This window comes from Plectropomus leopardus, chromosome 3, assembly GCF_026936395.1.
Source record: "Plectropomus leopardus strain MGB_pleo_1.0 chromosome 3, ASM2693639v1, whole genome shotgun sequence".
Taxonomy (NCBI): domain Eukaryota; kingdom Metazoa; phylum Chordata; class Actinopteri; order Perciformes; family Serranidae; genus Plectropomus; species Plectropomus leopardus.
Genome location: NC_142178.1, coordinates 23,188,929 through 23,212,539, shown reverse-complemented (window position 1 = coordinate 23,212,539; position 23,611 = coordinate 23,188,929). Strand labels below are relative to the sequence as shown.

General features: G+C 39.5%; 1 protein-coding gene and 1 long non-coding RNA gene across 2 annotated transcripts in view; one reads left to right on the top strand and one right to left on the bottom strand.

Moving 5' to 3' along the window:
- Positions 1-23,611, bottom strand: part of LOC148189991 (uncharacterized) — a 92,784-nt gene that overhangs the window by 7,484 nt on the left and 61,689 nt on the right. The gene's annotated exons all lie outside the window — the stretch shown is intronic.
- On the top strand, positions 8,834-12,675 carry pou4f2 (POU class 4 homeobox 2). The gene is made up of 2 exons (XM_042485703.2): positions 8,834-9,971; positions 10,280-12,675. The coding sequence occupies exons 1-2, from the start codon at positions 9,762-9,764 to the stop codon at positions 11,210-11,212; spliced, it is 1,143 nt and encodes a 380-aa protein (XP_042341637.1). The 5' UTR covers positions 8,834-9,761; the 3' UTR covers positions 11,213-12,675.

Genomic DNA, 23,611 nt, shown 5'->3' with positions numbered 1-23,611 from the left:
TTCCTCAGGGCTCTGTTTTGACAACACTGTTGATTTGAAAGGCAGCAAGGGTACGGCTCCCACTGTTGCATCACAGGTTTCAGGCAACATCTTAGGAAGTGAAAAAAAGCCCCCCAATTATGATCTGTCAGATGCAGAAGGGGGAAAATGCGCCAAAGACTTCCCTTGATTAGTGCCGAGATTCTGAGTAGCAGCAAATGTTTGTACTAGAGTGCTGTATGTCGTTTATACTCCAGTGTCATCTCTGGCAAAAATGTATTAAGTCTGCATTCGTTTTTACTGACTAATGCAGTTTTGTTGTTCTTCAAATTCTGCAGCTATGAAATTTTCAGTCACGTTCATAATACCTTTGCCTTGAGCTTTTTTATATGACTCTAAAGGAGTTAAATATGACTCCATCTCAAAGGTTGTGTCTGACAATCCGTCATACAAAACACTTGTTTAGAGGTCAAAGAAAAGAATGCTGCCTAAGCACTGGCTTAGTGGAGGAAAAAAAGCCATGATGTGACAATCTGAACCTTATTCACAGGATTGATTGAGGTATCGTGTCTTCTCCCTTTTTTCTCTTGGCGTTTCCATTTGTGAATACAAAGCTGCGGTGACCCATAAATATTACATGGTGTGGAGATGCAAAGCAGGAATTAATGACTGGGGTGTGTGTGTGAGAGCGTGTGTATGGCAGGTCCCTATGGGATTCTGCTTAGACAGGCGGGCATGGTGAGGGTGTGGTCTTTCAGTCTCTCTCTCTCTCACACACACACACACACACAGACACTGCGTTCTACATCTCCCTGGGCTGCATGGTTTTTGGCCACTGCTAACCTGGCTGTCAGGGGCTCTGTGGTCGCCCACCGTTCAGCATTGTTTTCACTCAGTTACTCTCTAAACTGTCACCAGTTATTCTGCACAAAAAGGACACCAGCTTCAAGAGGAACTTTGTCTCAGATCTGATTGGCTCTGAAATGATTAGTCTGTTAATCAATTATTCAGTTACTAAAACATTTTGATATCTTATATTCATTTGCGAAAATGAAAACAAGGGTGTTTTCCCTGCTTTCTGACATTTTATGATAAAAAAGTTGATCATAAAATAATTGAGAGGTTAAGCGATAACAAAAAATAATCCACGGTATTGACTACATGATTCCACTGGGAAAAATTTAACGCATCGCTAAAGCAACTGTTTCTCTCGTTCACAGAGCTGAATCAGCCAGTTAAACACTTGATTGGTGGACAGAAAATTAATCCGTAACAATTTTGATAATTGATTAATTGATTGAGTAATTTCCAAGTAAAAATGCAAAATATTGTTTGGTAGGGGTTACAATTTCCAGAGGCCAGACATTTTTTCGTCACAGTTCAAAAGCACTGTGATTCTAAAGGTTCAAAGGCACAAAAATATCGCAATACTAAGCTGTTTCGATTTATCGTCCCATTCTAGCTTCTCTTTTATGAGTATTTGCAGCATTTTTTTGTCTTATGTGATAGTAAACTAAGTATTTTTGAGTTATGGACTGTTGCATGGACCAATCAAGCAACCTGAATACATTATGTGATGAACATTTTCCTCAAGAATATAACTGTCAGTTTAACTGAAATTATTAGTTGCAGCCCTGCTCTCTGTGTTATGCACAAAGCATACACACCGTATGTTAATTTGTGCTCAGTAAGCATATGATATAACATGAACAGTTTGTTACTCAACAGCATGAGCCAAGTTGTGGACCCAGCTCTGAGTGCATTCCAAACATTGTCGTAAAGCAAAGCTATCACGTGATCAGGGCACTCTGAGGTGATGACAAAGTAGTTATTTGAGGTTACAAGAAAGAGACAGAGAAGAAGAAAAGTACAAAGACCGAGAGAGAAAGGGAGAGAGAGGGAGAGACTGAGATCGGCTTTTCCTCTCTGCTTAGCATGATGAATCGGTTGAGGAGGGGCCACTTGACACCTGTCACCTAACCAGCCAGGCACAATTACCTCCAGGGGGAGGACGCGGGACTTGCTAGGGAGTTGTGCATAGCTCCCAGTGAAATAGACGAGCGTTTGAAGATCATTAGTGTTACAGGCCCTGTCTTCGTGGCCCTGTCCAACCTCCTGAATGGCTTGCTTTGATCACCGTGCTGCGTTTTTGTCAATAGTATGGGTACACCGCATAAATTATAAAGTTATACACACAAAGTCAGCAGGTAAAATGCCACGCTCAATTTCTGTTTCGGCCACGGATGGGGCAGCTGATTGCAGGTAATGAGCGTCATCACCGCCCTGCAGCCAATAATGTGCGGTGGCCGAGCTCTGGTGTTGCTATCATGATCAGGCCAATGGCTTCGCTGAGTGGCACTCATATGTTTGAAGTACAACAAAAGGAAAAAAATTAAATGTGAAGCTGTTCAGAAAATAACCTATAGTGGCTAAATGTTAACTAAGAATTCTGTGATTGGGAATTGAAGCTAATGTCACAGTTTGTTTACAATCTGTGTTTAATACACAGAATTAAGACCTACTTTTTTGGTTGACTGAGAGCATCTTTTACAGTTTGACAGTGTGAGGCAGGTAAATTGTAAATAATCTGAGGTTGTTAAAGAGGAAGTTACACTGGTAATGTTTTTAAGCCTTTCAATAAAATATAATCTTCTGTAAATTTGGAGTTGCAATAAATAATAGATGCTACATATTTCCATATAGAGGTGGAACTCTTCAAAAATGTATGCGAACATTAAATTTACTTGGTTGAATCCAGAATTGGAAATTTAAAGAGACAATCCCTATTTAAGCATGAACAAATTTTTCTTCTGTTAAAAAAAAACCCTCTATAGGTTGAAGGACAGTTCAAGATTAATAGTATTAAAGATTTCCGAGATGATAAACATTCAGATGTGTCACACATACTGCACACAACTGCAGCAGTGTGCCCTCTTAAGTATTGTGTTTGGCAGTGCGCTGCAGTGTTTTCAGTGAAGGAAAATGATCATTATAGCTGATGAGGCAAAGGCTTCGAATGATGACAGCGTGACAGCAGAGAGCTTTTTAATTTGTCGGATCAGATTGTGACATGCTCCATCACAGGACGTAGGAAATCTTTTCATTTGTGCAGAAGAAAGGGGGAAAGGAGGTCAATTAGCATCAACCATTAGACAACCCAGTGACAAGCGATATATTACCGCGTGGGACAGTCAAACTAATGAGAGAGGCAGAAGAAATGTTCATTCAGGTTGGACAGAATTCTGCAATCATCCTGCTACATTAATCACTTGTATAGCAGTTGACATACGCATTCTTTATAGTCACATGCTCCGAGGTGTAGCTTTTCATATACGCTGCCTTCCTTGCCACCATTTGTTGTCATATGAGGTCAGGTTTACTCAAAGGAACGCCTCTCATGTCAAGCGTTATCCTGCAGAAAGGTGCATCAATGCTGCATCAGCTGCATGCACTTAACACTACTACATAGTTAAAATTTTAAAGTTTTTTATATTTAGTTTTGTCGTTCAAGATAGATCAGAAATGTGGATGACCATATTGTTCTAAAGATCACAAAGGCTTCCACCAATATGATCTTTGCCAAAAGCAACTCGAGAGTGAGGATCTCATTTTATCAGAAGAGACAATCTCAAAGTGAGATTTTTTTTTCCTTTGCCAGGCAGGCTTTATTTGACTGGCTGTCAGGTATAACGTGCCTCTCTCGATATTGATCTGAAGTACCTAAAGGTATGTGACATCATTATGAGGCTTGACCTTATCATCTGCTGCCCTGCAGCCAATAGGCAGGGCTGGACCAGAATCTAATGCTTCCCTCCCCCAAAAGGCGGTACCTGGTGCCTAATAGGGAAATAGGTGGTGGTGATATTGTTTTCCTGACCTCTTGGCACACCTCGCTCTCACAGCCTCTAATCAGTCATGGCCTGAGGTTGGCTACACTACTAGATAGGTTAGTTGGCTTTCCTGTTAGTTATCGTACTGTCGTCAACATAAGTGCCAATATTTGTTTTGTGGAAAGAAATATGGAGACATTGTTTGTGTCTAGTGAGCAACAACCAAACTGGGAAGATCAACACTACCATCAGACTCAGTGCTGATATTGGGATTAATGGGTTATGTGGAGTAAAATCACATAATTTGGATACAAAAAAGACGTTCCTGCAGTGTTACAGTTACAGAAAAAAAAGATGTTCAGGTTACTGATAAATTTAGTAAAATTGGGGATTATAAACCGATTTACAAATCTAAAAATCATTTTATAATTAAGAATGATGTACTACGATGTGCAGGTGCACACATCACAACACGTCATGAGTCTCAGTGGAAAAAAAAATCTTTTTTACATTAAAGTGCAAGTCAGGCACACCAATAGTAAAGGTTCAGTGAATGAGCCCTCCCCAAATTTGGTTTACCAAACGGATGTGCCTGCTCTCTCTCTCTCTCTCTCTCTCTCTCCTTGTTTAGATCAATATATTTCTCAAGTCATGTGGCCAGCCAACTGCAGTTTTTTTCACAACAGTAGGATACGGAAAAAAAAGTGAGGGTTGTCTTTATGAAACAAGCTGCATTTTACTAAAGCAACAATAAATACAATATTTTTGATGATTTCATGAGTAATTGTAAATAAATAAAATATGGCTATGATTGCATATATGTCGGATGAATATGAGAACCCGCGTGGCTCGGCCTCAGCATTTTCCCTTTTCCCCCCTCATTGGTGGCCCTGTCGGGAAAATATCATTATCTGTTTGCTGAAGCAAACATCTAATTTAAAGAGACATTTACAGGTAACAACAACCACTAATGTTAGCTACGCATTCAGTGGTCATAGGTCTATACTGCCTGAATTTACCTAATAAAAATTTTAAATTATACACTGTGTAGAGGACGCATTTTTGATGCAAAATATCTTTCTTTTTATTATCTAAGGTTACACTGGTCTGTTGTGTTCAACAATACAGAAGCGTATTTGGTCAAAATCATTGAGATATTTGATCCTGTTCGCTCCATGCTGAGGGCCAAATGGCACACTGACAAAACTAGTGACACATATAGTCTCTAAGGAGTTTAAATTTCCCTCAGGAGATGGAGGAGACCAAAAATGAGCTAAAAGAGTGAACGCTGATTGTTACTTGTCAGATGGACACAAACATGACTCCAAATTTTGCGAAAATTGCTCATGTACTTTCTGACATGGGATTCACTGTGTGCCCATCCAAAAGGCTACTGGGCTGAGAGGAGCTACAATTAAACTTTTATGATGCAATTCTATGGTTGCAAATTGTGACATTGAAAGGGGTGCCGTTTGGTTGTTATAATTATTATGTGTTGTTTGTTTATTGCATGTTCTACTACTTTTCCAGTGTTCCTTTATTAGGATTAAATGAACTATTATTTTTGTCAGAAAAGAGGCCCAATCGGCAACATGTCATCATAATCTGCCTAAACACAGATACCCAAACATTTCAGGTGTTATCAACAAATTTGAGAAAAGTGGCTCTGATGAAATGTCAGACAAATAAGCAGTTCTGTATCAACCAGTAACAAAAATAATTAGAATATCCTGAGAACTGTTTATGGTTTTCTTAAGCCCCATGTAAAGATCAAATAGAAAACTGTCTCTCAGTTTGTATACCAGTTGAGCTGCTATTCAAGAGCAATTTTTGAAACCTCTTTCATTATCTCAAGTGGTGAGCCACTTGTTCCCTCTGAGAGCTACAGTACAGTGTGTGACATTTAGTAAATCCTGAAGGCTTCTACCTTTTGTTGTATGCATTTAAACAACACATTAAAGCCACAATGTTCCTCGCGGAACCTGTCACATTTCCCAGGTAAAGCAGATGAATAAATAAAGCACCGCTGTTAGTGGCTGAAACACCCCCCTTCTTTGTGTGATTTGCTGTTGCCTTGAGTCAGATCCTGATCTCTTTGTAGACCCTCTCCCAACAAGCATTGACCTTCTGCTCCGACATGTAAAGAGCTCCACGAGATCAGAAAAGGGAGGGGGAAGCTGTGAATAAAGGCATCACCACTGCGAGCAGCCAAGAGACTTCATCCACTTCACTCCACACTTCTCTCCCTCTCCTCTCCTCTGTCTCTCAGCGTAGCTTTATCTCTGTGTTCAGTCTTGGAGCGGAGATACCTTGTTGGCGGCACAAAGGAGCGGCTCTGTAATAAAAACAGCTGTCTCTGGTGGTCTCGGTGTAATTGGGATTGTTAACGTGGAGAGCTCCTGAGGGAGGCTGAGAAGAGTATGTCTTTGTGTAAAGCACACAGACACCTCTGCAGCACTCCTTGATTCAGATGTAAGTAAGAGAGTGAGGAGGAAAAAAAGCAAACAAGTCACCTGAGTTATATCAAGCCTTGCTGCATGTGCTCTCTCTATTTTGCTTGGGCTTTACTTTTATTTTTAGACAGTGCCGATTTATTTAGATGTAGCAAAGCACCTTGAAGTGAGAGGGATCTTTTCTTGCACAATTCTACCGAGGGTTTGTGTTTTTAAATGCAAGGTATGACTGCACCTTACAGTGTTGAGACAAGTCTTTGCATGATAGCAACATAGCCTCCAATTATTGGATCAGTGCGTGGACACAAATTGAGGCCAAAAATATTTGTGGAGGGGCATTCAGCTGACGACACAGTAATATTTTTAAGAAGGTGACAACAAAACCAGCCCAATCTCCAGAGTGTGGGATGTTTCTTGTTTAGAGGCATTCTTGTATCTATTAAAATATTTGTTATTAAGTAGAATAATTCTGAGGCACTGTTATGATCAGTGTATTTGACTTCCCTCAGTAAATAAGTTAGACTGATTTATATATTTTTGCTAATAAATAATTTAAGTTAAAATATTATTTACACACTAGGTGCTGTTATAGCCCATTTACATAAAAATAAGTTAGTTTTCTTTCTTTATTTTTGCTAATAAATAATTTAAGTTAAAATATATTTTGCATACAAGGTGCTATTATAGCCCGTTTACATCAAAATAAATAAAATCAAAATTACAAAAATAAAACGACATTGTATGTAATTTGGCATTTCTATATTAGTCAAAAAAAACCAAACAACAACTCTCAATTCCTACTGAAAAATCCGGGGTTTCCACTTAATCGTGTTTCAGTTTGTTATGGCAGGCCCTTCAAAGGTGATTCTGTTATCCAGTCTGACAAACTGTCCTCCCTCAAACGTGCGAAGGCTGTTGGCACAGGACGTAAAAGCCTGAGGTACGTGAACGCACTCAGGAAAAGTGTTGAAAATGTACTTCAAAGTCAATTGCAGGGGAGCAGGTCGGGCTGATTTATTTGACTTAAGATATACTTTTTTGTGTGTGTTTCATTGTGGATGAAAATTTCATACACCAATTTAGAGGTGGTGAAATATAAATGATTTCTTTAAAGTTTCATCATAAATCAGTCTGTCGGTATATGTGAGCAGACACTGATTGCTCCTTGATGTCTCCTGAGCCTGATCTCTGTCTCCTGATGTCTGGAGGTGGCTCCAGCGGCGCCTGTTGTCCCGCTGGGGAGGCAACATATTTCTGCAGCTGGATGGCTCTCTTGCAGTATAAAACTGCCATGCAACAACACCAACAGGGTTTCTGTCGCAGCCGTGGGGACATATTAAATATCTACGCGCATCAAAACAATAACAACACAAAAACGGGGACTGACAGCATCGCGACATATTCAGCAGAGCGCGTTAACCGCCACGTTAACACTGAAACACCGGTAGTCTCGATTAAAACGCTTTTATTGAAGCAGTGCACAAGGCTGTGGTCACATACCGGGACGGCGATGGGTAGCCAATAATTAGGATAATACTTGACAATCTTGATCACAATTTAATGTGGAATCTTTAACATTAGCGATTTATATTATTTACACATTTAAGGTGATTAACGGGTCAACCCACTGTCTGTCAAAGACATTGATCACGGCTTCATAACTGCTACAAGATGTCACACCTTCTCTCTCTCTCTGAGTGTGTGTGTGTGTGTGTGTGTGTGTGTGTGTGTGTGTGTGTGGAGAGAGAGAGAGAGAGAGACAGAGAGCTGTTTTGAAAAATTAGAGCCAAACAGATAAAAGGGGAAAAATAATCCACGAGGCATTGTTTTCCATAACAATACATCCTAACCTCCGTGAGACTTACATCATAACAATTATCTCCTCCTATAGACGTGACCATATTAAACAAATTAGACACCCCTCTTTAATTACAACGTGATTAAACGTCTTAATTACGTTACTGACGATGTGGCTTAATTGGAGGAGAGATAAGATAATAGCCTGCTATGACAAGTATATAGATTTGCAATTAAATGGTGCTAATTATTTTAGATATCCACTTTCATTGTCACTCACTAAGTAATAGTGTCCGTTTTGCATGCAAAAACATCACTAAGAAAACAACACAAAATTGTACAAAACGGGTTACAATTTTACCCAAAAAGTTCAGTAATTTATTTCTGGTATTTCCCTCAAGCTAGTCTACGATTGTTAAAATTGTTAGAGCAACAAAGGAGAATAAAATGCAGGCGATAATAGAAAACATTTGCTACACCTTAAATTTAGATATACATATAATAATACGAGCAGCTGCCAGTCCTATTAGATTCGTTTTTATTTATTTTTTACAACTTATATTTTTAATTATAAAATTGCAGTAATATATATTTGAATATAGAATAATATCTTTAATGTTTTGAGCTAGGATGAGGACTGGAGCTGTCCATGGTAATCATTTGTCCGGTTGTCTATTTTGCATAAATTCTATTTACAATAATTAACAGTAAAATATTTTCGGAATTAAATAAGAGTCTAAACTTCATGAGATCTGGTGATGGTGGTGGTAACGAGGTGTTGGTGGTAAGAAGTAGTCATTTGAAATAAATGCCTTGTCGCAGACTGCCCATGCGCAGAGTCCCCAGCGGCGGCGGCGGCGGCGGCGGTGGTGGTGGTGTGGCTAATGAAGAATAATAAATCATGAAAGGGTTTTTCAGGTACAGCTGAAAAGAGTGTGTATGTGAGAGGGTGAGAGAGAGAGAGCTGTGTGGAGAGAGAGAGAGAGGGTGTGTGTGTGTGTGTGTGTGTGTGTGTGTGTGTGTGTGTGAGAGAGAGAGAGAGAGAGAGAGAGAGAGAGAGAGGCGGAGAGAGACTCAGTCTGCCCTTCGCCTCAGAGCAGAGGCAGTTCGGGTCCCCGCAGCATTCAACGTAGTCGAAGAGGTACAGCACAGAGATTGTCACCGCCATTACTTCTCACTTACGGTCATTTCAAGACGGAAACTTTTGACACAAAAACCAAACAGGTCAACGAAAGCGGCAACAGTTTTAAACTTGAAGGAAATCCTAAGAGACGGAGAGAAACTTTTTGAAATTTTTTCTGGCGTCGTCTATGAGGAGTTCTGCCAAAAAAAAAAATCCAAGGCAAAAATATATATTTATATAACACAAGGTGGAGACGATTGCAGGAGAAAAAAAAGGTGTTTTTTTTTTTTTTTTTGAACAATCGCGCCACAAGTCAACAACGGAAAAGGTATCGGCTGCGCTCAGTTGCATGGCTTGTCCGCGATATCTCATTTGCCAAAAAGACGAGACACCTCCATACCTCCGCTAGTAATAATAAATAGATGTGATAACTTCAGTGTTGGACGACCGTCTTCAGCCTACACTTTATTCGACTGTGACTTGAGATTCCTGCGAAGCAATTGGGCTTCAACTCCCGACTGAGGAGGCGGAGTCTTAACTTATTAAAAGGAACTTGCCGAGGCTCGGACGCCTGCAAATATGATGATGATGTCTCTGAACAGCAAGCAGGCTTTTGCCATGGCTCACACCAGCTTGCCCGAACCCAAGTACTCGTTGCATTCCTCATCCTCCACTTCCAATGCACCCTCGTCCTCCTGCTCGTCCTCCCGACACAGCAGCACCATCATCAGCAGCAGCGGCAGCAGCAGCTCGGAGGCGATGCGCAGAGCCTGTCTCCCAACCCCACCGGTACGTACTCTGCATAATCACTGCTTAAAGGCACATTTTGACAGCCCACTTTTTTGCTTGATGTTTTTTTCATGTCTGCACAGCAAATCACCCAACACCTCCATATTTTTTTCCTCTGCTCAACTTATGTATTCAGTCGGCTTTGCCTTGCGTATTAATTTTTATGACCTGGGATGTTGCATGTGTCTTGTTTTGTGTGCTCCTTTTTTAGGATTTCTTTTTTTCACATTCTGGAAATGTTTTAAACCGAGGAGTGGAGGGAGAATTCCCTGCTGACAGTTATGTGTGCATTCTATTTGCAATTGCAGAGCAATATATTCGGAGGCTTGGATGAGAGTTTGTTGGCCCGGGCTGAAGCTCTAGCGGCGGTGGATATAGTCTCGCAGACCAAGAGCCACCACCACCCTCCACATCACAGTCCCTTCAAGCCGGACGCAACCTACCACACCATGAACACTCTCCCCTGCACCTCGTCTTCCTCCTCCTCCTCCTCGGTGCCTATTTCTCATCCGTCCGCCTTGGCTGGCCACCACCATCACCACCACCATCACCACCACCACCAGCCTCACCAGGCACTGGAGGGGGACCTGCTGGACCACATCACCCCGGGACTGGCACTAGGAGCCATGGCTGGGCCGGATGGCTCTGTGGTTTCCACGCCTGCGCACCCTGCCCACATGGCGGGCATGAACCACATGCACCAGGCAGCCATCAACATGGCTCATGCCCACGGGCTACCGCCGCACATGGGCATGAGCGACGTGGACGCCGATCCAAGGGACTTGGAAGCCTTCGCGGAGAGGTTTAAGCAGAGACGGATCAAACTCGGGGTTACCCAGGCGGATGTAGGGTCAGCTTTAGCCAGCCTGAAGATTCCTGGGGTGGGCTCCCTCAGCCAAAGCACCATCTGCCGATTCGAGTCCCTCACGCTCTCTCACAACAACATGATTGCTTTGAAGCCCATCCTGCAAGCGTGGCTAGAAGAAGCCGAGAAATCACACAGGGAGAAACTTAATAAACCCGAGTTGTTCAACGGCGCGGAGAAAAAGAGAAAGCGCACGTCGATAGCCGCGCCAGAGAAGAGATCACTGGAGGCCTATTTTGCCATTCAGCCGCGTCCCTCCTCGGAGAAAATCGCTGCAATCGCAGAAAAGCTGGACCTCAAAAAGAACGTGGTGCGGGTCTGGTTTTGCAACCAGCGACAGAAACAGAAACGAATGAAATACTCTGCATGCGTCTAAAAAATCGCTTTAAACCACCACCCACCAAAAGACTTGGAACTGTTTAGAGACGATTTGTATCATATTTCCTATCTCACACCTTTTTTTCAATCATCGATGACTTTGTGCTTTGAACTTCGAAAAATTCCTAAAACTGAACAATGACTGAAAAACTCGAAAAACACCCACAGTCACGTCTTTTAACGCGCTAAGGGAGACGTGGAGTCAAGTAAAGCATCGTTTGACAGAGCAAGTAAGAACCACTGTTTCCACACTTACTATGCTTCACCTTTTTAATGTCAACGCAGTATGACTTACAGGACTCTATGCTTTTAATTTTTATTTATGATTAATTTCCAATGAGGAATATTTAGTTTGCATTAGCAGAAGTACCCCAATGAAAATAGCATTATTTACACACAGCGGGGCTAGTTTAACTCAAAGCACTTGGTTGGTGACTATTGGTGTTTATATTTTTTGGCTTATAGGATAAGCTACATTTTCCCTCTGAGTTCATGACGATGCAGTCTGACATTTATTCAGGGTCCATGAGGGGATTAAGAGGATAACACACTACTTGGTCTCGAAAGCTAATATTAGATTACTGCCAAATATCCCTCTGTAAATTAATAATTTACTTGTCACACACTTCATTTTGTGTCTAAATGTGTAATTAATTCCACTTATTTTGTTACCATGTGTGGTCAAAGTCAGGGATCTATTTTCAAGATACCCGGGGTTTGGACTAAGGTAGGGTTGTTTATTATTAGGCCTCAGTATGTGGAAATATCGAAATAGTGACTCACTTGTAAGGATTTCACAGAATCTCGCAATTTAAAAAAATATGATTTCTTGCCGGCTGCAATAAGTTTACAATCCAGCGTGGGCCGGTATCTTATGAACTATTTATTGAGTGAGGTCATGTTTACTTCATTATATATTTATTGGGATTCCCCCCTCCTCGTTTTGCTTGAGAAAATCAAATTCTGACAGCAAGTTAAGCGTGTTGTTCTGGTTTTAAAGGGAAACGACTGTGAAATATACAGTCACAAATTTTAGTTTACGATTTTTAACATTTGAGATGGTACAATCGAGATATATATGAGATAGAATTCTCTTTTTAAAATTATTTTATGTATGTTTTCTGCTATTTATTTGTATAAATATACGCGCATCATTACGAAGTCGTTGCTTGTTAAAAATCACCTTGTTTAAGTAATGTTTTTTCTTGAAGAGAAAAGAAACAGCTTCATGGAAGTATACGTGTACAATGTAAATATTTCATTGGAACCAGTCGATGCACATAAATATATCCGTACAGGTTTTTGCTGTATTGCTGTTTTAGCTGAGGTAACTTATTTATGTAATGTATGTTGCTTTTGGTTCCTGGTTAAATAATTCTATTAATTTATTACATCCATGTAATTTTAATTTATTTAATTATTGAACTGCAATATGTGTTTCATTAAAGAACAAACTTTAACATTTAATTGGACGTTTTCCATGACTACACTGTGTAATGTGGCTCATCCAGACGTATTAATATTCTTTTATTTATTCATCTATTTATTTATTGATGAGGAGGCTGGAAACGGTTTAGCTGTGGGCTGCTCAGCTTTTTTTGCTCAGCTTTTAAAAGACATGCTGTGGATTATTTAGGCTTACAAATATTGCCATTTTGGTTTTAAAGGTAACGAGACGTTGCCGTTATTTAAAGCTGTCAGGCTGGGTCTGTCACAGTGCCCATGAGCAAAACACCAACCTTACCCCTTACCTTATACCCAATCTGTTCCCCTGCGCTTTAATATAACAGATGAATAACTAAAATGTAAAATGTAATTAGAAACAGCTATTTCGCCTCACACCGCCCTCCTCCAGGCCTCATCATAAAGCAGGCCTTACAGGAGCGCATTTTTCCTCTATTCCATCAATGTTTGAGACACACGTGGCTTCTCCACTGACTTGCTGCCAGCTTATGCAGCTCACTGTTGCCTTACCTGAGAGCAAATGCTAATATTCTATTAGAGTCTAATCAGGGGGTCTATGGAGAGCTGGATGGGTCCCTGGAGCGCAGACTTGCCAGATGTCAGCCCGCCAGAAAAACAGCTCGCCTGCCAACGTGCCCGTCTCTATTTAAATACACACTCAAACATGCTTCGTTCGTGCATGCGGGCATGCAGGCTTTGAAGCAAAAAACCTTTGGTTCGAAGTTATGGTTGAATAGGAGGAGGAGGAGCGTTTTTTTTTTGGTTTTTTTTTTTTTTTTAAAAAAAGAGGGGAGCATTTTGAATGTCATGTCCATAGCAGAGTTGCTGTTTGGGGGACTTCAGGGCTGGCTGGCTTGTTGAGCGCTGAGCAAGCGTTTCAGCACCATGGACAGATACCTGAGAGGCTGCACGAGCCAAACATTAGCATTTCTGAAAGCTGTCCTCTACCTTTACACTGATCACTTACAGCACCTGGAATATATTTGCATGGAATTATTTTTGGGATAATTTCAAGTTGATCACTGCGGTTTATTTAGCTGGAGGAAGAAAGGGAACTTTTTTGTAATAATTGCAATACAAAAATAATTGATTCTAAAAATATTTAATCGATATTCATGTAGACGTTTTCCACATGTTTTTCTAAACATAGTTTGTTTTGGGTTTTTTTGATCCAGGCTTTCCCTAAAAGTGTCATATTGCGAGACAAGTTTCCACCAAATATTTTTTACTTGTTTTTTAAAATCTATTTATAACTATTTTAATTAGTTGCACGTGACACGTGCATTTATCAGTTGAATTTATCCGGTAATAACAGTTTTGATAAAATGCCTCTAAACTGGAAAGACAACGCCTCCATAACACTGGATCCATAAACCAAACATGCTCACCATCCTCGTGACAAATTAAGAGTATCAAAACGAGCCTTATTAATGAGACAGCGATGATGGTTCATCAATTAAAAGATGCTCCTGGTGAGTGCTTCTAATTTCCCCTAAATGAGCCATTCACTTAATACGTTAATAAGAGCGAATTATTAAATTACACATCGAATTATGAAAACCAGATAATTATGAAGAGCGAGTTAAGTAGTCATTAGCTATCCCTGTTAATTACCGCTGGTCAGGGAGGGCTGCCGAGTGAGTGTCTCATCGGGAATTGAAATTAACTTTATGCAGTGAGCCTCGCTGCTGCTTGACAAGCCGGAACTCTGCACACACACACACACACACACACACACACACACACACACACACACACACACACACACACAGACAGACACACAGACAGACAGACAGGCGAGCAGGCTGCTTCTAAACCAGACTGCAGCTTTCACTTTCACATATTGGAAGAAAATCGATCTGAATTCTTTGATAGCGAATCAATGTGGCCCCAGCACAGAAAAAAATAACACATACACACATATAGAGCAGAGAGGCCTCAGCAGCACAATGAAGAAAATCGAAGGTCTTTTTTTTATATGATAAATATGTGAAGCAAACAGTTTACCTTAAAGCCACAGACACACATCGTGCTGCACGTGCTCCATACATTGCAAATGTACAGCACGGCACTGTGGGAGCTTTCTACAAAACGAAAAGGGCAGCGCTGTTTCCTTTTGTTATAATTACGCCCTCTGTTTTATTTTTCTCTTTCCCCTGAACATTTCTCCCCTTTCACAGGGATACTGATGAAAATTTAATGAGGCCAGGGACTGTCGGAGCTCCGCCTGGGGACCTGAGAGTAGAATATTTTAACTGTACATTTACGCCAAGTGTCTGCCTTCAAAGACGCGACTGCTCTCGAATTAGACGAAGTGTGCGCCGCGAACTGAACGTGCCGCGCACCGTATAACCCTTTATTTATCATCTGTTGGCTCCTTCGCACCGCCAAAATATTGTGCAACACCCGTCAGATGGCTGCTTGTATGCTAAGCGGCGATCGCCATTTGATACTGTCGCCAATCAGTTGTTGTTGATGCAATATTAATCAGCCATCAATGGTCATTAGTTGGTTAAGTGTTTTCCAAAAACTAATCGATGAAGCAGCATTGGATGCCTAGAAGGATTTTGGTGGGATACTTTTTGATCTAGGATGGCATGCAAAAGGAAGCAAAGCCACACTGTGTCTGCCAATGAAACAGCTCCATCTCTCTCTCTCTCTCTCTCTCTCTCTCTCCTCTCGCTCTCTCTAATATAATCACACGCGCACACACGTACAAGCCACGCGCGCACTCATGAACACGCGAGTTGATGCCAGGCGTACTTCTTGTTCAATTACAGTCCATTTTTACCATCGAAAAAAATTAAAAACATTGCTTTTTATGCCGATCGCCTATAACTGAATGGTCAGTTAAACCATATGACCAGTTACACCATCCTGAATCAGAAAAAAAAGTTTGGTAATTCCGTAGCTAAGTCAAACATTTCTTTATAAAAAACTATGAAAATTTAAATGATGCTAGTGGTTAGTCAGGCCAAATTCCCGCAGGAGTAAAATGAACAAACAACAACAACAAAAAAAACAACATTATGCCCAGAAATAAAACATATCAATGCGCTTAAGTGACAAATAAGAATATTTTTAGGAAATGGCCTGTGCTGTATAATCTTTATATTAAAATGCAATGGAGGAAATGTGATGCAAACATTGGATATTGTCCATACACGCAGAGACAACTATTTATTCCTCGTTAAAAATTTATGAAATCGATATATTCAAACACGGCGCTTTCTAATTTTGAATTCCGCAATTTAACGTCGCTTTTTTTCGAAACGAGATTTTTTTCAGGCGCTATTTGCACGTAGCCTGCGTCAAATCATAACTGTAAAATACCGATAAATTATCTTCAACCGAAATTTAGAAATTTTCGTCAGAAATCGAAAAAACGCATTTTTTTTGTAAAAGTGAAGAGACAGACAGTCCCTCTTAATTTAATGCCATTGAAAACGTTCACAGCCTTCATAACTAAAATAGCTCAGGGGCGTGATTAAAGGGTGGCTGCTGAGAGGCCACAGTCACCCCTGACATGTGGCTGCCACCAAAATAATGATTTGGATGCATAACCAAGTTTCTACCTTTTCCCCAGAGCTTTTTCATATTTTTTCCTTAACATCTGTTATTAATAGAATCATAACGTTTTGTTTAATTTCTATAAAACCAAGCATTATGATTCTTGGTTTTGTAGATTTATCGTCCATACAGTTGATGCCATTTTGTGAATTTGTGGATTTTATTTCTCAACGTGAATCTAAATGAATATTCAAATGCTTTTGCTTGAGGGGGTATACTGTCTACAGCCTGGCTAGACTGTTGCAACACAGCTATCTCCACCATGGCGAGCATGTTTTAGACACGACCAAGAACAGATTATGTGTTCAGTGAATTAAGTAATACAGATGGATCTATCAATATAGATATTAGTAAATAATTTAACATTAAGTAAAGTGCAGTGAATGAAACCCATTGTGCTGTGAATTAGGCCTTATTTGAATACAGATTATTATAATATTATGACTATTGTGAAAAATAAAACTGACCTCTTACTCCAATATTTTCATGTTTTGCAATACTTTTTCTTACAGCTAGGGGAGTGTGATGAAAAAAAAAAATCATTGCACTGTTACACAAGTGTCCATGTAGGCAAGAAGTGGAAATGATCTTCAGCGAGAAGTATTTTGAGAAAATCATATTTTTAATAGTCTATCAATTTGTAATTTTGTGCTTTTGCTTATGTGTTGTTTAGATTTAAAAACATAAAATGGCTGCCAGTAAAAATAAAAAAAACTAAGCTAGATGACATCACCAAACTTCTCAGACGAAGGAACAAGAAGGCCGGTTGAGTTCAAAAGAAGCTAAAAAAAAAAACATAATTAAAATATTTTTGCTCTTTGACGCTTACTTTATCTAAATGGACAGCAAAACCAAAAAAGTGCGATGAAAAACTATACAAGAATTAACATAGTTAGAACCAAATTCTCATAAAAATAAATTAATTTCACAGTTTAATCATGTGATCTCATTTACTTATTTATTTAAAAAAATAATACTCATTTAAATCTTGTACTGATTAATAAACAATATTCTGTAAAACTTGAATGACTAAAAAGTACTTCAATCATCTTAAGGATGATGTGAATAAGAAATAATAAAGATTTTAACAGGTTTCACTTGTTTTCACCTTCACCTTGTTCCACAACTTAATATCACCAAATCACACTGTGCTTAAAGCCAAAAACGTGCAGTGTCATAGAAACACATCCCACTTGGTTACCTTAAGGATGATACGCAAAAACGAGATAAGGAGGGATGATCGAATCCAAGATGAATCTAAATGAATTATGGTTTTGTACATGATACAATGGAACTCCCTTGTTGTTCTGTACAAAATTCAAACTCTCTATTTGTCTCAGTTTGTCATTTTTTTGTTTCAACATACTGTGTGCCAAAATATGTATGTAAAAGACATTTCACATTAAAAAGAAAAACAAAACAGATGCCAATAAAAGCGTCCTGTTTAAAGCACTATAACATATTAAGTCCGACAGGATATTTAATCAGAATGAATGTAACTATGCTCAAGGTGCATTAAATCAGTGCTGCTCCATGTATGGGGCACACACTAGGACCTTTGACATCAGAATGACAGCTCTTAATCTGTGGATTCTTCATAATGTGTTTGAATATAATATATAAGCTATTAACTAAATGTGTTCATCATTTAATTCAGTCACACCGTGTGTACTCGGTTATGCATTATGACCTAATGTGTAAATTGATGGCATCAAAGTGCCTTCAGCCATCAAATATTTAACAACGTCGGATGGGTATACACGTTTATGAACAGCTAGGTCTCCTCCTTGCGTTCCCTTTTCACCTGATCTTCCTTTTGCAACCATCGAGTGCTCAGACTAGCTCGTTCTCAGAGGCTGTTTTGGTGTTCCGAATGAGTAAGTTGTAGACCTCATAGAGATTGGACCTTAATGAGAAGGTGGTAGAGCTGTCTACTGGATGTGTGTTCATTGGGTTTTGACAGCCGTGCTCTGTTGCAGATCTATTAATCATACCCACAAGGAGTGCTAGTCCCTCTCTCTCTCTCTCTCCCTCTCACTCACTCACTCTCTCAGTTTTCAGTTTATACAGAACAGAATCATTTACATAAAGTCCTTAAGGCAAATAACTGTTGGGGGCTCTAATTTATATCTGATCGAAAATTAGCCGTCATTATGCGCACCATTAGCTGCGTCTTTAATGTGCTTCTAAGCACCATTTGTCAAGCAGCTTGTTAATATCCTTCAAGTCTTTAAAGTTGAGAGCTCATTAAAGACTGCTGTGCCTGCTCTAGATGCTATTTCATAAAATTCGGTGGGAAGGGACAGAGCATTTAAAAGTTTTTTTGCATTGACACTGCAAAAAAAAAAAAAAAAAAGTGTAGACGTTCTGAATGTGCATCTTGCCTGCTTACGTATTAGAAACTGGAAGACCAAATGCTCAGTTTTAGTGTGAGGAATTCAAATTATATACACTAGATGAATTTAGGCAAACTATCAATTGGCTACAGTCTAATTAAACATTTGCGTACAATATGATCACACCAGAAACATCTATAAAACTTATTATTATCAGGAAAAGCAATTCTCTTTTGACCATGCAGGACTTTGAAGTGAAAACAAATTGTTTTAAAACGCACACATCAAAAAGCCAAATGCATATAAACCCTACCAAAAAGGCTATCTGTAGTTGTCTTGCCTACAGCCTATAACAGGAGACCCTCACAGGCCCAATCTTTGCCCATGGGTAATGAGAGTTATGCTGCTTTATTATTGGTTGAAACTCCAGTGTCCTTAGTCTTTTTTTTCCTCCAGTGTAACAGATTCCTCCAGGCTAAAGCAATAAAGAGAGTAATTAGAATGCTAAAGACAGATGTAAATAAAGGGAATGAGACAGTGGTGAGGGATGAGGCGTCTAGGTCACACACTCTCATCAAAAACCCAGTTGGTAGCAAATGACACAACGTTCAGTGCCAGAGGCCTGGGGCTACGACTGCAAACCAGAGGACATAATGGACTAAATTATGGCCTCAATGGCTATGCATCTCAAAGCACCAATAAGGACACACACACACACACACTCACACACACACAATCTCAAACCCCAAACACAAACACAGATCTGCTGTATGACCGGATTAAGTCTATCTAGTAAAGCATTATGTAATGTATGCACATTATATGGTAGCCTATAATATAGCAAAACAATATGCTCTTATTAAGCTGTGTGATTCAGTGTCACACCCCCTTGAAAACTGCGTGAACTGACTCCATTGGTAATCCACTGAAGTTATGGACTTCTTGTAGAATAAAACCCTGTTTTACTTTTGAAGTTTTCAAGGTACAGCGTGTAAGATTTAGGACGATTTAGTTGGCTGAGGAGTATCGATTACCACTCGAGAAAACTTCTGGTTAGGATTTAAATTGGATTGGTAAAAATGCTGAATACAGCAGTTTCATGTCACAAATCAGTGTTTTTGCGACACTGCTTGTTGCAGATCAGCTTCTAACTTGGCCAACGCGTAAACGTTCTTTCTGGAGCCAGTGTTTGGCTTGTCCGTTTTATAGAAACAGGGTATCTCCATAAAAGAGGATCTGCTCCCTATGTAGATATTAACAGGTCATTCTAAGGTAATGAAAACATAATAATTCTTATTTTCAGTTAATTTAGGAGAACATACTTGTAATAATATTTTCCAGTATATCCATCTAAATCCACATCACGGACCTTTAAGGTGTAGTTTATTTATTTGTTTGTTTATTCACCAATTTGTTTAGATAAATATAATTTGAAAAACCAAATGATCAAACTAGAATTATTTGGGATGGGTAGGGGAAGGAGGTGTGTCAGAGTGTGTGGAGGCAGACCCAAGCAAACATCAACACTAAACACTATACACTTGAGATTACATGCATGGAGAGGGGGTTGGGCTAATTAAAATATTTGCATTATTAAAAATGCATTAACGACTAGAATGCTATCATATTTAACAACACAAGACATTAATAAATTAGCCAACTTTTTTCTAATGAAATAAATCCTTATTTTTAATGGGCTTCAAGGGGAATTCCTGCTAGTCATGGACACAAAGTTCAGGTTGGCAAAAAAAGGAAGAATACTGAACATCCAAATAAATCATTATTGATCATTAAACTAGAATCATGTCAAGTCTCAGTGGTTGGTGTGGGCTCCATAGAGTTTTACAATGCAGAAGCAGAGCCTATAGAGGACAAAAATCACACACGCTCAGTATCCCATTAGACTGTTTTACACACTTTGGATCTTGCCTTGTTAATGAGACCCTCTATAAGTTTCCCCAGCTTTCCACACACTGTGCTTTATGTCTGTTCGTCTCTCTTTTATGTTCCTCAGTTTGTGTGAGCCACAAATCACTACACCGCACTCTGCACATTACGCAGAGACACATACTGTACATGGATGTAGCGTGGGACATCACCGTTATAGATTTATCATACGCTTTGTTAAAAACAGATGCTCGTAATTGCTATCAACCCTGCTATCTTTACAGTTTTTCTCTCCTTGTATAAAATACTGGTCTTGTCAACTCTATCATAGGTTCATATACTTCCAGAATTTAAAGTTTTAAATATACCTGATCCTTTAAAATGCTTAAGAATATGTGATATGGAGAAAATTTTCATGGTGCAGTCATGGTACAGCTTTTATTATATGCTAGAAATTCAACTAAAAAACATTTCAGAGATGAAGTAACCAGATGGCCTATTTCTCTGGTTCATCCAGTAAATAAAACACCTGACAAATCAAGGTACTTCATCGAGCTGACGAGAAAACATGTAAATCCAATACTGCCATAAAACAGTCCTGCTCACTGACTTGCAACATTGCCCCAACCAGAGATATTAAACTGAGAGATGTGTCAGTATAAATAGCACAGACAGATACCTGATGTCTTAAAAACTATGAAACAAACAGTATGGGTTTATAATGATGGACAAATATATAATAGTGTATTTCTAAGCTTCCATTTTCATTTAGTTAGAAGAATACAGAGGAAAAAATCCATATCATACATGTTACTGTTTTTTGTTTTTGTTTTTAGAAAAAAAGGCTTACACAAAATGTGATTTGTAATGAAAACATGGGATGCAGACCATTTACGAAGTCAAACTAACAAAACAGCAAACTATATATGCAACACTGTCTACCTAAAATGACAATATTTCACCCTCTTAGGTCTTAAAGAAAGTGTCCAATCTTATCCAATGTCATGTTTATGGCGTTGCTGGATCATTTGTGCGTACTAAAACTGTAACTGCAGTACTTAAATGGCATTATCCAGGGTGCAGATTGTTAGCTGCCAATCATGCTGGAAATGAGCCACCAGACAAATTTCAGCCAGACACTACCATCTAAGGACGGCTACCAAAAAGCCACAGACGTCATATAAATATGAAGCAAGTATAAACAGAGTTTCCTGCAGAGAATTAAGGATTTCTTTATTTCACTGAAGTTATTACACATACATAATGTGTAAAAAAAAAATGACAAGATGTTTCTACTTGACCATCACGTCCCCATTGCAGGCAGTATGTCAATTGTTGTAATGGAAATGAGAGGTATATAGCATTTTTATTGCCTGTGACAAAAGTTACATGATCTTGCCATGCAAATACTTTGTTGGAAGTAATGTCTCAGCAAAGCAAGTTGATGCCACCCCCTATATTAGATTACACTATGCTGTTGAAATGTGTGCTTCTGAGGTGCCTTTGCAAAAGGTTGATTACTTTGCATATATTTCACCTGCCGCTCTGGGCTATTATTGCTTGAGATACAGACTATAGTCAGTACCCTGATGGAGCGATCCTGAATGGTCAACGTCCCTAGTAAAACCATATAAAGTGATTCAATGCGAACATAAAGAAATGTTAATGATCGTCAAAGACCTTTGTGTTGGATGGCTTTCCTCCCAGTTACTCTCTCTTTCTGGCTCTCTGCTGTCCTTTTTATTTCCTCCTCACTCTCCGAGAGCACCGTGAGCATGTGCAAATTGCATTATTTCTGTGAGAACATTTTGAGGAAAACAGTAATTTAGCTATTGACTAAAAGAATAAGAATCATCCTGAAAAAATAAGCCTGGTACTGAAACTCCCCAAAATATATTCCATCGTCATGTTTCTCTAAAACTGCTAATATTGATGGTGAGCTTTGCCACGGAGATTCCTGTGTATCTCAGTGGCTGTGCTGTGAAATGTGGCAGACAGACATAGTTTCTGACCTCTATATAGCAGTGTGGAAGGACCTCAACAGCTGTAAACAACACTGCAATCAGTGTCCCATCTGCTCCCATGTCCCACTTGTGTGGATGCCTTTTTGCCATTTCTTTCACCCTCTGCCAAGTGGCTGCCTCAGGACATCTAACCCAGAGAAAAGAGCTCATTTACCCAAGGAGGAAAGAAGCAAACTAGATTTCTGAGTGTGTTTGCTGACAGGAAAACTTGGTTGTGGCAGAATGTAACTGAGTAAAACGGATTATAATGTGCAAAACATGCCACTGCACAAAAACAACAGTCCTTCATACAACACTAAAACATCACTTATGTGATGAATTAACATGAAAAAAACAGAGATCAACTACGGCCGGGCAGCTAACCAGCAATCAAAGAAGCTTTTATACATTGATTTAACCTCTGTTGACCTCTTTTCATGCTAATGATGCTTCACAGGGATTATGTGAAGCGGGTCCTTGCACTGCTCCCACTCCAAAGGTAAGTGGTGTGATTCTTGTTTCGTACAAGTAATAAAAACCCACTCAGTGCATCTCAAGGCCCAGACACAATCACAAAAGATCCAATGGTGACTAAGACCGACTGTTGCCTTGCCTCACATCGGCTTTGTTGCCCAAAAAGTTGTACCTGAACACAATGCAAAGACTACAGCCAATGGGCATAGCACATACGTTATGTGCATGTGTGAGAGGAAATAAGTCTCCACACCAGCAGGTGGTGGTATTCTGTATTTGTCATTAAAACGGGTAAACTGGAAGACCAACAAGACAGGATGAAGTTGCTAGTTAGCCAGTTAGCACATAAATTACACAACCAGATGTTGAAAGAACAAAGCCTATTCACCATGGGCTATTAAAAAAGGCTCAATGGGTAAAAAATAATACCTTGTAAAAACAAGTTTGTTTCAATCTCAGACATTAGCTGTTTTTTTTCCCAGTTTCCGTTTCTCTTTTCGTGCACTGAGCTAAATAACCAATAAGAGCAATTTCACTATCGAACCATCCCTGCCGTCTCCAACACCTATTGAACATGCTGGAAAATAGCTGTAACAACAGAAAACAGCCAACAAGGGCTGATAAACGGTGGCTAGTGCCAATGCTGTGAGACATGCAACAAAA

Coding starts and splice junctions, on each gene's coding strand:
- pou4f2 (XM_042485703.2), top strand. CDS start 9,762: ATGATGATGATGTCTCTGAACAGCAAGCAGGCTTTTGCCATGGCTCAC. Junction 9,972..10,279: donor CCTGTCTCCCAACCCCACCG/GTACGTACTCTG, acceptor TTGCAATTGCAG/AGCAATATATTCGGAGGCTT.